Consider the following 15,175-nt stretch of genomic DNA (forward strand, 5'->3'; position numbering starts at 1 on the left):
TATTAAATATATATATAACCTACTTATATTACTTACATATATTACCTACTTCATGTAGGTAAAGTCCCTAAACACACACACACATACACACAGAGCCTTCATTCACCTATCCCCCTCCAAAAAAAAAAAACACCTCAACAACAACAAAAAACACCCAACTGAGTTCTCATCCACTTTAATAGTAGCAAATGCACACAAATTAGGTTTTCCCTCAACTTGCAGTACCACCATTATTTATCACATTTTAGAATGAGCCTAAATTTGCCAGCACTGAAGAAGAACATTTGGCAGTAGAGTCCACATACAGACATGCATCTCTGTAATTCTGAAAAGTCTTTTATTTATGAAGTGCTTCTTTCTTGATGTCAGAATGAAGAATGTGCTTGCCACCCTCTCTGTCTCTGCAGAGATCTGTTCCTTAATGTCTGGAGCATTCTCTCTTCCTCTTTACCTGTTCAATTCCTTTCAATCCATATGCAACTACTTCTATGGAAGCCTTCCCTATCCTTTTCCTGTCAGGATAATGGTTTCTTCCCCTCGGACTTCACATATTCCTTTGTTTTATAATTGTATAATGAACTAATCATGTAATTGATTAAGTTTAGCAAACATTTATTAGTTTGGGCAAAAATATTGATACTACTATGTGCAAAAATCTGATTTAGTGAATATAACAAAAATATCATCTGTCCTCAGGAATTTCACAGTCTACTGAGTAGAAGGGTTGACACAATATACACAGATAAGCTTAACACAGGGCAGGGAACGATGGGTCTTAAAGAGAAGGCTCATAAAGTTATTCCAAAGTAACTAGTTATCTCTTAATGGCCAAATCTAATGGCCTTTTCTCAGTCCTCACTCTACTTGACCTCTCTGTAGCCTCTGACACCGTCAATCACTGTCTTTTCCTTGATGCTCTCTTCTCTAAGTTTTTCTGACAATGCTCTCTCCAGCTTCTCCTTTCACCTGCTTGACCACTTCTGCTTCATTCTCATTTGCTGGATTTTTATCCACATCATACCTGTTAACCATGGGGGTCCTCCCAAGGCTCCCTCCTGGACCCTCTTCTCTTTTCTTTCTCTATTTCACTTGGTGAACTCATCAACTCCCAAGGCTTCAATGATCATCGCTATGCAGATAAATCTCAATTCTACTTGTCTAGCTCAAACATCTCTTCCAACCTCCAGTCTCACAGTATCAATTACCTGATGGACATCTCAGACTGCATGTCTCATTGACATCTTAAACCCAACATGTTCAAAACTAAACTTGTTATCTTTCCCCCACCATTCTCCCTGTCACCCAGGCTTACAAGCCAGGTGCCAGAAGAGTCTCTTTCTCACTTTGCATTTTTAATTAGTTGTCAAGTCCTATTTTTCTACCTTCATAACATCTCTCATACATGCTTCCTTCTCTCCTAGGACACTGCAATTATTCTCATGCAAACCTTTACCCTCTAATGCTTGGATTATTATAAGAATCTGCAGGCTTGTCTCCCTGCCTTTTGGGGGGAGGGGGAGGGCGTGAGGCAGTTAGGGTTAAGTGACTTGTTCAGGGTCACATACCTAGTAAGTATCAAGTGTCTGAGGCTGGATTTGAACTCAGGTCCTCCTGATTCCAGGGCTTGTGCTCTATCCACTGTACCACCTAACTGCCCCTCCCTGTCTTGTTCTCACCTCTCCAATCCATCCTCTACTCAGCTGTCAAATTGATCTTCCTAAAGTACAAGTCTGATCACATCATCTCCTGTTCAATAATCTCCATTTGTTCCCTGTAACCTCCAGGATCAAATACAAAATCTTCTCTTTGTCTTTCATCATCTGGCCCACCTTTCCAGTTGTCTCCCCTCCATGGACTCGGTGATCCAGAGTTCAAACAAGGATCCTCCCCATCCTGACTCAGTGAATTCTCCCTGGCTGTCTCCCATGCCTGGAACACGATCTCTCCTCATCTCTGCCTCCTACTTGTCTTGGTTTCCTTCAAATGCCAGCTAAAGTCCCACCTTCTACAAGAAGTACCTCCCAGTCCTCCTTTATCTCAGTACGTTCTCTCCGAGATTACCCCCAATTTATTCTGTATAGATCTTGTTTGTACCTAACTGTTTACATGTTATCTCCCCCATTAGCCTGTGAACTCCTTGAGGCAGAGACTGTTGTTTGCCTTCCCTTGTATCTCCAGCACTTAGCACAGTGCCTGACAAATATTAAGTGTTTAATAAATAATAGTCGCCTGAATGATAAAGTGGAAAACCCATACCTCTTCAGATCATTTCAGTTCATTTCACTCCCCAGCTCCATAACTTCATCATGCTCCCCCATTCCCATGATCTTTCTCTCCTATTCTCTGCCCCTACCCCCAACTTTTCAGCTTTTTATGTGGTCTCCCTCATTATACTGTCAGCTCCTGGAGGGCAGGCACTGTCCTGTGCCTTTCTTTGTATCCCCAGGACTTGGCCCAGTGCCTGGCACATAGAAGGTGCTTAATAAATATTAACTGGTTCTGATTCTTCTAGGAATATCTGAGAAGGGTGAAAACACCATTTGTTGGGGGGAGGGTGTGATGGAAGGGAGGGAGGGAGGGAGGAAATTGGGGAAGGCTAATTGCACTAAGTCACACCTGAGTCGATTCTTGAAGAATAAGGAATCTGAAAGGGGAAGATGTGCATGTTACACATTCCCAAGCAGAGCGCATGCTTCATGAAGTACAGAACACATCTGAGGTCAGCTTTTTCTCTCTGCAAGTACCACAGCCAAGATTTTGGCACAAAGAAGATACTTGATAAATATGTGAAATTAACTCTTAATAAATCTAGAAGTCTAATAGCAATTTTCCACACTGGTTTAAAGCTTTTAGGTACCACCTATTTGGTAAATATTAAATGAAAAACCCATTAAAAAATCTATAATTCTTATACATCTTTAGTGCTAGTGAATATGCGAACAAAAATTTGCCTCCTGGGAAACTGACCCCTAAGAGAAAAGAGGAAGCCTCTCCTGATTCACAGGCCCCCCACCTCTCCACCCCAGGGCAATGTTCTACATCCACTTATTGACCTACACACAGTCTCTCTCAATGAACAAAAGCTTCTGAAGGGTTTTCCATTTCTGTCTTCCTGACCCAACACAGAGCACAGTGCCTGGCCCAACACAGCAGGCACTTAATAAATGCGTGCTGCTTGACTGACAACTTCCAGGAAGCAAAGAAGATCAGAGTTGGAAGGTACCTTAAAGATAACCTAGTCTAACTCCTTCATTTTGTAGCTGAGAGAAGCAGAGCAGAGTTCACTTAAGCCCCCTGAGCCTGGTTCCTCATCTGTCAAAAAGAGATACTTTAAAAAAAGAAACAGAAGGGGGGAAAGAGAGAGAAAAAGAAAGAGAGAGACTAATGCTTAGTGTATCTACTTCACAGTGGCATATGAAAATGGTAAAGCACAAAAGAAATGGGAATTATCACCATTAATACCAATGACGAAACTGAGGCCTTAAGAATTTATAGACCCTGCCCAATGTCACATGGACAGAAAGCACCAGAGCCAAGGCTACACCCAAAGTCACCTAAGTCCTAGGAGAATGCTTTTTTCTACCATCTGGCAGTAACATTTTCATTTTTAAATCTTAGGAAATTTTCAAACATAATTTTAAGTCCTTTTACAGAAAAGTAACAGAACTCAAAAAAGTAAATAAAAATAAAAGGACTTCAAAAGGACCTTAAAACGTTTCAATTAGTAAATACAACAATGATTCTGTTTCAGTTACAGAGAAAGTTGAAGGAAGATCACAGTAAATGTCAATGAGTTGACTTGATTCTCTGGAGTGTCCTTGTGACAGTTAAGGGAGACTGGCAGTTAAGAGAGCGAAAAAGAGAGAGTCAAGATCAATCAATCAATCAACATTTAGTAAGTGCCCACTAAGTGCCAGGCACTGTGTTAAGCACTGGGGATGCAAAAAGAGGTAAAGACAGTCCCTGCCTTCAAGGAGCTTACAATCTAATGAGAAAAAGAGAAGGATAACTGGTTGTTTTTTCCCCTTGTTTTCAAAGATTACCAGAGGGTGATGTCTTGACTTGTTTGTGAATTGTATTTAAATGACACAGACAAAAGTCCAGTAGCTGGAGATAGCCTAGGACGCAGTGCATGATCCTGGCATCTTTGGTTAAGTAATAACAGCACACCACTTTCACATCCTTCCATCATGTGAACCTGGTATATTCCCATTGAGTTCTGTTTTACTTTTGACATAACTTCTAACATTCTAGGAAGAGCCTACGCCTACCTAACCTGAGTCAAAAGAGTTTCTTCTACTGTATTTCAGGGCTAGATGCCTTCAAAGGGCTCCTTTTTGAAATATTCTGAAGTGAAGCAACCATATATGGTGTGTTATTTTCTAGACCAATACATATACTAAATTTTGAAAAGTGATTTGCATTTTATTATCTAAAGTAGAAAACACATGGTAAGACCTACTCTCATCATTTCTCAATTTCATCAGTTTTGTAAAATGGGACCAACACACCGCCTACACAGTGCATAAACTGAAAAGTCCTCTATGAATGTAAAGTACTGTCTTTGTCATTGTCATTATCATGCCTATTTATAATAACAATGACAATGATGCCAAAAGTTCAAGCCTCCACAGGAGGCCCAAAGACACCTGTTCTATAACTAGGACTGTTTCTACATTAGAAACAATTACAATCTCTTACAATCTCTATAGAGATTGCAAGAAAAATTTTGTTCCATAAAACCTACCCTGGTTTTTGGAAGGGCAATAGTTGGATCAGGGCTGTGGTGTCCTCACTCAGGGAGGATCAAATATGATAATTATTTTGGGTTTTCCAATGTAGCTACAAGGCAGGATGGTACCCCCGAGAAAGGGCTAACTTCCAAGACGAAGGCCTGAATTCAAGTCCTATTTATGACACATACTGGCTGTGTGACCTTGGGCAAGTAATTTAGTTGCAGACCAGTGGCATTAGTAAAGAAAGTATATCTTCACTGAGAGCTTGATTCAAAATTTAATTCACAGGGCAGGAGCACTAATCAATCAATCATGCAGCTACAAGCCTCTAAATAAAGCTTTATATCATTACATTACTTTACATAAGGTATCACACACAAGAAGAGTTAGGTAATTTTTTTCAAGGTGACATCACTGGTTATTGAGAGCTAGGACATGAATGCTTTCATTCAATGCCTTGTTTTATAGGAGTTGCACAATCCTGAACAGCTGTACACAAATTAAATCATACTGAAATGAACTAGGAAAGCTTACTATTCAAAGGGTAAATTCTATCATCACATTAATTACCCCCTAAAAATAAATGTTCAATGTTTCTGATAAACTTTCCCTCCTCCCAAACCAAACCCTGTATCTAATATTGGCAGGGAGAAAAAAGTAAATGACTTACCAAAAGTTTTGCTGCTTGGACTCGAACCACCCAAGAACCATCACTGACCATGTGACAAATTTTTCCAAAAGCATCATCAACTAAGCGAATTTCCTCATTAGAAGAAGGAATGGGGACAATGCTAAAAAAACAAAGCAGCAACAACAACAAAAAGCACGATCTAAACCATGAGTTCTTAGGTTTGGAACCAACATAATAAAAATGACTGTAATGTGCATGGGAACATTAAAGATACAACAATAAATAAGACTAGTCCAACAGCAAGTAAATATTTTTACTTTTGGAATATGAAGCAACATAAAATCAGTCTGGCTATGGCACCGGGAAACATGACGATTTAGTGTTCTGAAACAGGCAGTCATTTATAATTATTTGGTTCAGTAATAATTACATAGCACTTTCACATCCTTCCAGTATGTGAACCTTGTATATCCCCAGTGAGTTCTTTTGGGGCTTTATGAGTGGGAAGGAAAAAAATTGTGTGACGATGAACAGAAGTTTCTTTTCACCCCCACACTAACCTTTCAGGATAGAGCTGACTAAGAACCCAAATCAACTGGACAGCAGCACTGCGTACTTGTTCATAATCATCGGAGAGCAGTTTACAGGCCTGTAAGGAAAGTTTCCAATAACACTTTAATTACATATTCCTCCTTCATCCCCCAAAGTGATTTTCAAACTATTTTTGAAAAGAAGAAAAGATAGCTACATTAGGGCAATTAAAATATACCTGGGCCATTACAATAAATAACTTTTTAAAAAATAATTCTTTAATCTATTTACATTGTAATATTATCATCTTAACCGCTAATATAACTTATAAGTTCCATTTTTGATCTAAAATTTTTATTTCCCCCACACTGTGCATAGTGCCCGCTTAATAAACATTTGTTGTTACAGATTTTGGATGTGGAATCTTTGCCCCTTAGGGCAGCCTTCTTGCACACTTGTCTGAAAAAAACAAAAATGGGGATGAGATTTGGATAAGATAGTAAACAGAAACTTACAGCTGAGTAAAATAATTCTGATTTTTCTAGTATTTCATCTAACAACTATAGAATTGCTTACTTACCCCTTATCACCAAAGCAACTGTAGTTGAGGTAACACAATCACACAAACTTTGGGAACAATGTTTCACTCTCTGAAGTGGGTGTCGTGCCACATAAAAGTCCTATGGCAAACCAGTATTTTCACATGCCTTGGGCCACAAGGTGCCTATAATCTCACATGACTGACACTCACTAGAGTATCAAAAACAAGCCAAAGACTATCAATGAAAAAGTGAGGAAGGAAGGAAACAAATATTTAGTAAACACCTACTATGTACCAGGTGCTGTGTTAAGTGCTCTACAAATATCTCATTTGGCCTCGCAACAACTCTGGAAGGTAGGTGCTGTTATTGTCCCTACTTTAAAGATGAAGAAAGGGGCAGGCAGGTGATGCAGTGGATAGAGCTCTGGCGTTGGAGTCAGGAGGACCTGAGTTCAAATCTGCCCTCAGACACTTGACACTTACTAGCTGTGTGACCCTGGGCAAGTCACTGAACTCTGACTGCCTCTCCAAAAAGCAAAAAAAAAAAAAGAATTAAAACGAGGCCAACAAAGGTTGTCTGACTTGCTCAAGGTCACACAACTAAGTATCTGAGGCTAGATTTAAATTCAAGTCTTCTTGACTCCTGGTCCACGCCATCCACTGCATCACATTACTATTTGCAGATGGCAACATACAAATTGTTTTAAAACCTGGAACCCTATAGAAGCTCCTCAGACAAACCCACAGCAATATGAAACATTGTTATCATCCACACTGGGGGGTGGAAGGGGGTAAAGGAACCTTGGATGAAAAAACATACTGCCCAGATTACACTATGCAGCCAGATAAGACATCCAGTTAGTCTACTAGTAACCATAACTTCAATAATGCTTTATATAGCACTTTAAGATTTACAAAGCTCTTTACGTGTCATCTCACTTAATTCAATAATCACCCTATGAAGCAGGTATTGTTCTTATTATCCCCATTTTATAGAGCAGGAAATTGAGACTGAGAAAGTTTAAGTGGCCTGTAGGTCACATAGCTAGTAAGGGGCTGAAGCAGCACTCAAACCCAGATCTTTCTGGACTCCAAGTCTTGTGCCACCTAGTTGCTTCTATTCAACAAATCATAAAGGTGGATAATGAGCTGGGGCCAAATTGGAGAGGAAATGATAAGACTAAAATGCATTTGGGAAATTTTGTAATACTTTCAATGATCACAAGTCTATAAAAACTCAATCTTTTTAACACTGCACATTGTGCTAAATATGACTGTGAATCAGAGAACATCATGACCACAAAAGAGTTACTGCAAATGCCTCAAAGGCCAACTGAACATAAATGATGGATATGAGTGGATGCAGAGTGCTACCGACAATGAGTTGTGACAGAAGAGTAGCAAAAATGACATAGACCAGACAATGAACTGAGTGTACAATTAAACAGACTTAAAGGAATTCTAAAACATGTATAAAAGGAAAAATCTTGAACTTTAGAGGGGAAACAAATTCAAAAGCAAAAAATCCCACAGAACAGATAAAAAGTTGGTTTTTTAAAAGACTAACAAAATCAACAAAAAAATAGCCAACATAATTAAGAAAAAGAAAATAAACAAGGTAAATTCATAACATAAAGGAAAAGAATTGTCAAAAATTACTATACATGATTATATGCCAACAAAACTGAGAATTCAAAGTTAATTTATGGGTATCTAGAAAAATATAAAATATTCCAGCTAAAAAAAACCAAGGAATACAAATCCTAACCCACTCCTAAAAAAAGAGAAATTGAGAATGCCACAAATGAATTGCCAAAGAAAAGGAACATGGTTCAAACAAATTTATGAGTGAATTCTATCAAATATCTAAAGAGCAATTATCATCTATGCTAAAAGTTATTCTCAAATATAGAGACAAAAAGCATCCTACGAAACTCCTTTTATGAAACAAATATCATCCATCCTGATAACCAAATCAGGAAAAGTCAAAGTAGAGAAAGAGAAATACAGACCAATCTCACTAATAAATATTGATGCAAAAATTTTAAATAAAACCCTCACAAGGATATTTGTATGTACTCATGCATGTCTATACCTAACCTGAAAATAATATATTATAACCAAGTTTGATCCATACCAGGGATACAAGGATAGTTCAACATTAGAAAAAACAATTAGTATGATCAATCATATAAACAAAATAACAATGAAAGGCATTATGAAGAATGTGTACGACCAGAACAGGAAGTAGGCCATTACCGTACTGAGAATGAGTATAAACAGATAGACCAGCACTCCTAAAACCCTAACAGAACAAGAATGAGGCCTCCCAAGTACAACAACATATTAGAAAATTTAAGATTTCTTAGAAAATATGGACAAGGGGCAGCTAGGTGGCGCAGTGGATAGAGCACTGGCTTTGGAGTCAGGAGGACCTGAGTTCAAATCTGTCTGTGTGACTCTGGGCAAGTTACCTAACCCTAATTGCCTCACCAAAAAAAAAAAAAAAAAAAAAAAAAAAAAAAAAATATATATATATATATGGACAAAAAATTTCACAGAACAAGCAATATGGGCAGACTGCAATTTGCATCAGTGGAGGGAGTACTCAAAATGATAAGATCACAAATCCAAGCACATGCAATATATACTTTGTTAGGCACTGAGGAAGATAACAAAATTAGATAAACTATGCTGCTATTTTCTAGGCGCTTGGAATCCAATTGGGGAGATAAGAGATATACAATTAAATTAGAACATGATCAGAGCTCAGGGAAATAATGTGTTATGAGATCAGATTGGAAGAAATCACTTCTGTGTGATGAGATTAAGAATGGCTTCTTCTAGGAAATGGCATTTGAGATAGGCCTTGAAAGGTGGAAGGATGCCACTGGGTAGAGGTGGGAGACAAGGGAAGGAAGATTCCATGACTGGGAACATTATAAGTCAGTAGAGTACAGGACATAACTGGGGACAGAAAGTAATACAGTGTGGCTAGAGCACAGTGTACATGAGGAAAATAGGATGAGGTAAGATCTGGAGGGGCTGCAGGCACAGTATGCCAGAGACAGCACACAAAAATTATCGTATTGCCTGGTACGTGTCCTAGAAGAGGCTGATGGTGGATCAAGGTATTGCCCTCATACTAAAAATGCCTTTTATTTCCATTTTAACCCTGACAACAAAGCAGGGCAGCTTTCTGATTCAATGAACAGTATATGGAAGATTCTAGAACTCTAAGCAGGAGAGATTACTTTCATGCTTCCAGTCACAAAGAGCTGGAATGACTGGTTGTTTTGTTTTTCTCCTAAAACCCACCTGCTCTGTGGAACCCTGATAAAACCTCCCATCACCCAAAAACAACAATTTTCACCGAACCCCCACGACAAAAGTCATTAAGTTACCTGGTTATAAATCGTTTGATGTAATTTCAGTCCTCTTTCATGGAGCTGCAACTAAAGAAGAAAGAAATGGCAACTTCAACATTTGGACAGCATGTTTATCCAATATTAACATAACACTATTAACATTTCCAAGGGACCTCATAGTCTGCACAGTGCTTTCCTCCCAACAACTCTGGGGAGTGGGTAATGGAAACACCATTTCCATTGAATAGATGAGGAAAATAAAGTTAAGAGAACTCTCCCTCAGTATCAGAGCTACACAATCAAAGAACATGAAGAAATATTTCGTGAGAACTTTTCATTGAAGATGTCAAACAAATAAGGCAAACTCAGCGAATCCAGGCATCAACCTCTCAGTTTTCAGATATGGCTGTGAGAAAAATTTGGCTATATTAACAAGCAGCCTGAGGGGAAATATGGAAAAACTTACATAAACTGAGGCAGAGTGAAAAAATCTATACTAGCACAACAAAACGGGCAGGAAAAAGAAAAGTGAACGTTGTACAGTTATAAAAACAGGGCTTGGCCTTAGAGGATAAATAAAAAACAGTATCTCTACACTTTCCTTGGAGAGGTGAGGAATGGTGCACATGCTGTTAGAAAGTGGTTACTGTGTTGGCTAATCTTACTGCTCCCTTTTTCTTTTTTTACTCTTTGTTAAAAAGAAGGAGAAGTAAGAGGGTTATAGTCAGAAACGAATGAGATAGAAGTGAGAAAGGCAGCAATAAAACTAACAAAAAAGGTTGTCTGAGAAAGGAAGAACTAAAGAAACAAAAATTCATTTCACCTGCGTTTCAAAAGCAGGGAAAAAAAATCCCAAACACCTGTCAAACATTAGGCCTTCAACCTCCACAGCATTAAAAGCCAGTTAATACTTGAATCAGTCCTAGGTGCTATGTACAAACCCATGGGAACTTTCGTTAAGGCATAACACTCAATCACATGCTCACACACAGATACATGTAAAATCTCAGGGAATGAATAACCTGAGCACCGAAGACATCAGTTCAAACTATAACTGAACAAAAATTCCTTCCCCAACAAGCCATATGTTGTCCAGCCCTTTCTCAAACCCCTTCAATGAAGGGAACTCTACCTTCTGAGGCAGCCCACTGTACTTGGGGCTTGCTCTAATGCTCAGGAAGATTTTCCTTACGTCAGCCTTCAACATGTCTTTGTACAACTTCCACCCTCTGCGGCCAAGCAGAACAAGTCTAATCCTCTTTCCAAATGGCAGCCCTTCAAATACTCCATCACAGGATCACAGAGCTAGAGCTAGAATGGACCCCAGAGGCCATCAACTCCAATCCTCTCATTTTATAGAGGAGAAAATGAAAGCCCCAGGGAAGTGAAGGGACCCACCCAAGGTCACACAAGTGGTGCGCATCAGAGACAGTTGAGCCCGGGCCTCTGAAGTATTCAAAAATTCTGAAATCCCCTTATCCAGTCATAATCTATTGGCTTTCCACCTCTCCCTGTTTTCCCTTCCCAAATTCTGCTTGTCGTCCACACTGTGACCTCTAGTCAGCTCTCTCCCAGGCCGTGTAGCCTAGACTGGCCCCTCTCTCCTCCTTTCCCCATACTGACCCTCGGTGAACCACTTCAGAGCTCCACTGTTCTCTTATTAAGTCCTTTATTCCCATGTCATTTCACTCACTGTGGCTCACCAAGCCTCAACCTTCTTCCTCCATCTTATTCACAATCAGAACATAAGAAAATCGATCACACGTTTTATTGAAACCTAAATTTATAATCTGGATGGCAACTCATCATCAGTCAGTCTGATAGGACCTGGTCTGTATGAAGACATGCTAACTTTTAGTGATGATTTCTATTTCTAATCACATTCACCTGGGCACACAGACCTTACAGAAGTATGTACACAAGGCACATATCGAATTGTGCATACTCCCAAACTTACTCAGAGGTGCACAGATGCAGACACATTTAGAATCACACATGTGAAGTATATATAACAGACACAGAAACACTGGAACACACCCACAACCACACACATCTTGAAACATGCCATAAGACACCACATAACATTTACCGAATACTCATTATAGTGGGCATTGTAAGGGGCACAAAGATTAAAAACAAACAAACAAACAAACAACAACAACAACAAAAACCCCAGAGGTCTCGACCTCAAGGAGTCCAGATTCATAGGGAATCATAAAGTCTAATCACATCATAGAAGAATCCATGTCTTTCATTTCTAGAAAATCTTTAGTTCTGAAACTAAATTTGAAGGCCCTGCCAAGAAAAAGATATATACAAGGGCACATGATACACTAACAATAGTTTGACCCAAATTCAAAACAAAACAATCACAATTGTCCCTAATTCATTTTGACGACTTTGTTTACCATTGCTTTTATAGCTGCTGTCCGAACACGAGGGTCCTGATCCACAAAATAATCCCCTATAATCTTCTGGACGTCTTTGGTAGTCTGGCCTTCAGCATCCTTAGCAACATTTTTCTCCAAAGAGCCCAGATTGCCGAGTAACTGCAGGCATTTGTTTCTTACACCGTGGGAAGTGTCAGTGAGATGCTACAATAATAAGAAGAAACCAAAAGGTGTTACTGAGGTTAATTTTTAAAAAAAGTTTTAATGCAATTTTACATTACTTTCAGTTCAGCATTCTTTCTTTCCCTACCTCCTTCCACCTCTCACCCCATTGAGAAAGTAAGAAAAACAAAACAAACCTCTTAATGGGAGGGACAAGGTTTCATCATGAATCCTTTGAACTATGGTTGGTCTTTGTGTTGACTATAATCGTTTTTAAGTCTTTCAAAGTTTTTTGTCTTTACAAAATGTTGTTATTGAATAAACCAGGCCAGTACAACCTGTGGCCTGGGGGCCGCTTGTGGCACACTAAAGGATTTCTGGCGGCCCATGAAAAACATAGAGGAAAACATCCTCTCATCTGCATTTTTCGGGGGCCAACAGAAATCCTTTCGCATGCCCACAGGCCGCAATTTGTGTAGGCCTCTTACTAACTACGCATCCATTCTCCAATTTGTGATCATTCTCTCACTTTCTAATTCTTTGCCACCACAAAAAAGAGCTTCTAGAAATATTTTTCTACATATGGGTCCTTTTTCTGTTTTTTTAATCTCTTTGGGGTACAGACCTAGTTGTGGTATCACTGGGTCAAAGGGGCATGGGCATTTTAGTAACTTTTTAAACACAGTTCATCCTGCTTTCCAAAATGGCCTGGACCAATTCACAGTTCCACCAGCAGTACATTAATGTACCCATTTTCCCACAGCCCCTCCAACATCTCGTAAGCAGGAGGTGGTACTTCAGAGTTGTTTTAATTTGCATTTCTCTAATTAGTAGTTATTCAGAGCATTTTTTCATGAGGCTGTGGATAGTTTGGATTTCTCCCTCTGAAAACTACCTATTTATAAGCTTTGACCAATTGTTAATTGGGAAATGGCTTTTATTCCTATGAATCTGAAACAGTTCCCTATATATCTTAGAAATTAGACCTTTATCAGAGAAAACTGCTTGCAAAGATTTTTCTTATTTATTTATTCCCCTTCCAATTTTTAGTCACATTGGTTTTGTTTGTGAAAACCTTTTCAATTTTATGGAATCAAAATTGTCCATTTTACCTTCTGTAATTCACACTATCATTTGGTCATAAACTTTTCCCCTCTCCACAGATCTCACAGGCAATTTCTTACTCACTCCACTAATCTGTTTATGTCACGTACCCATTTGAGTCTTATTTTGGAATGTGGTATGAGATACTAGTCTATACTCAATTTCTGTAAGGCTGCTTTTCACTTATACCAACAGTTTTTGTCAAAGAGTGAGTTCCTGCTCCAGTAGCTGGGATTTTTTAGTTTGTCAAACACCAGTTTTGATGAACTTTGGAATTTATCCCACAAAATGAGCTTCCTACTGTGTTCGTTTGCTTCCATATATTGTGTACCTAATATGTTCCACTGATCAATTTCTATTTCTTAACCTACCAAATTGGCTTGATAATTCAGTAATTAACAATGAAAACTATGTCAACCCAAGATGAATTTTAAATGCTATAAGCACATTTCATCTCAAATTATATTCAAGACCTCACAAGAAATTCTTTAACGTCTTTTTTTTTGGTGGTGGGGGGCAACTGGGGTTAAGTGACTTGCCCAGGGTCACACAGCTTGTAATTGTCAAGTGTTTGGTCTGAGGCCGAATTTGAACTCGGGTCCTCTGACTTCAGGGCTGGTGCTCTATACCAGCACCTTTGCACAGTCTTTAGAAATCAGTGATAACGGCTGCCCCTTTAATGTCACTTAAACAAACTACCTGCCATCCTCCCTTTACATGCCTTGTCTAGCTCTAAAGAAATCAAAGTAGAAAAGTTATAAAATTTCTAAAAAGTCATGTTTTAAATTTAACATGGAAGTAATAACAGCAGCTCGCTCACATTCCTATGTTTTATGGTTAACAAAGTGTTTTTCTCACAACACCTCCACATAAGCCATGTATTGTAAACATTATCATCCTTGTTCCAGATACTGGTATTGATGCTCTAAGAAATGAAGGAGAATCATGCTTATGTGTACTGAATTATTAAACAGCAGGGCCAGAACTAAAACTCAGGTCTTCTAACTTCCAAGCCCCCTGTTCTCTATACTATAATATGACATGGGTCAAATTTAAATTAAAATTACCTAGATTTCACAAACAACACAAGAGCCAGCATGGCTTCATTAAGAACAGGTCATGGCCCAGTCCTAAAGGGATCTATTCCCTTCCTGAGAGATTCAAGGACAGATTCAATGTGTAGGAGAAGAAATACATTTTTGGACATGGCTAGCATGTGGATTGGTTCTGTGACCATGTTTTTTTGTTACACAATTTTTGTTTCTTTTTCTCCAATGTGGGGGACATGGGGAGAATGGGATACCAGCATTAATGTGTCAAAAAAAAAGCTTTCAAACATTTTAAAGAAAATGCACAGAGGAGAAGAGAGGTTCAGAAGCAAAGACAGATAAGCAGGATAGCAAAGAAGTAACGAATTTATTATACACCTTTAATTACACATAACAGAAATTTGTGGACTCATGTAATCACTTTTCTCCCCTGTTCCATGTATGTGGAAATGTTCATTTTTTTTCTTTTGATGTTTCCTAGGCGTAGAATAAAATAAAAATTTTAAAATAAATAAAAGAACAGTCTGTTCATCTGCCAGACTGACCTAATTTCCTTTTCTGTTAAGGTTAGATGCCTACTGAAATTCAGCAAAGTTTGAATTCAACAAAGTCTCTCATGATACTCATATAGACAATGTGAAGAAATATGGGCTAGAAGAGTCT

The 15,175-nt window shown here is 38.7% G+C and overlaps 1 protein-coding gene across 3 annotated transcripts in view; it reads right to left on the bottom strand.

Annotated features, from left to right (window-relative positions):
• INTS4 (integrator complex subunit 4) overlaps positions 1-15,175 on the bottom strand; it is a 93,175-nt gene that overhangs the window by 58,402 nt on the left and 19,598 nt on the right. For all 3 annotated transcript variants that reach the window (XR_013487791.1, XM_020989496.2, XM_020989495.2), the window contains exons 5-8: positions 12,216-12,401; positions 9,844-9,894; positions 5,928-6,016; positions 5,407-5,527 (exon numbers count right to left, since the gene is read on the bottom strand). Coding sequence is in view for 2 of the 3 variants with exons in the window: in XM_020989496.2 (XP_020845155.1) it covers positions 5,407-5,527; positions 5,928-6,016; positions 9,844-9,894; positions 12,216-12,401 (447 nt within the window). In the remaining variant the exon portion in view is untranslated. The remainder of the gene's footprint in view (positions 1-5,406; positions 5,528-5,927; positions 6,017-9,843; positions 9,895-12,215; positions 12,402-15,175) is intronic.

Source organism: Phascolarctos cinereus, unplaced genomic scaffold, assembly GCF_003287225.1.
Source record: "Phascolarctos cinereus isolate Bilbo 61053 unplaced genomic scaffold, phaCin_HiC Scaffold_726;HRSCAF=1367, whole genome shotgun sequence".
In the NCBI taxonomy this organism is placed as follows: domain Eukaryota; kingdom Metazoa; phylum Chordata; class Mammalia; order Diprotodontia; family Phascolarctidae; genus Phascolarctos; species Phascolarctos cinereus.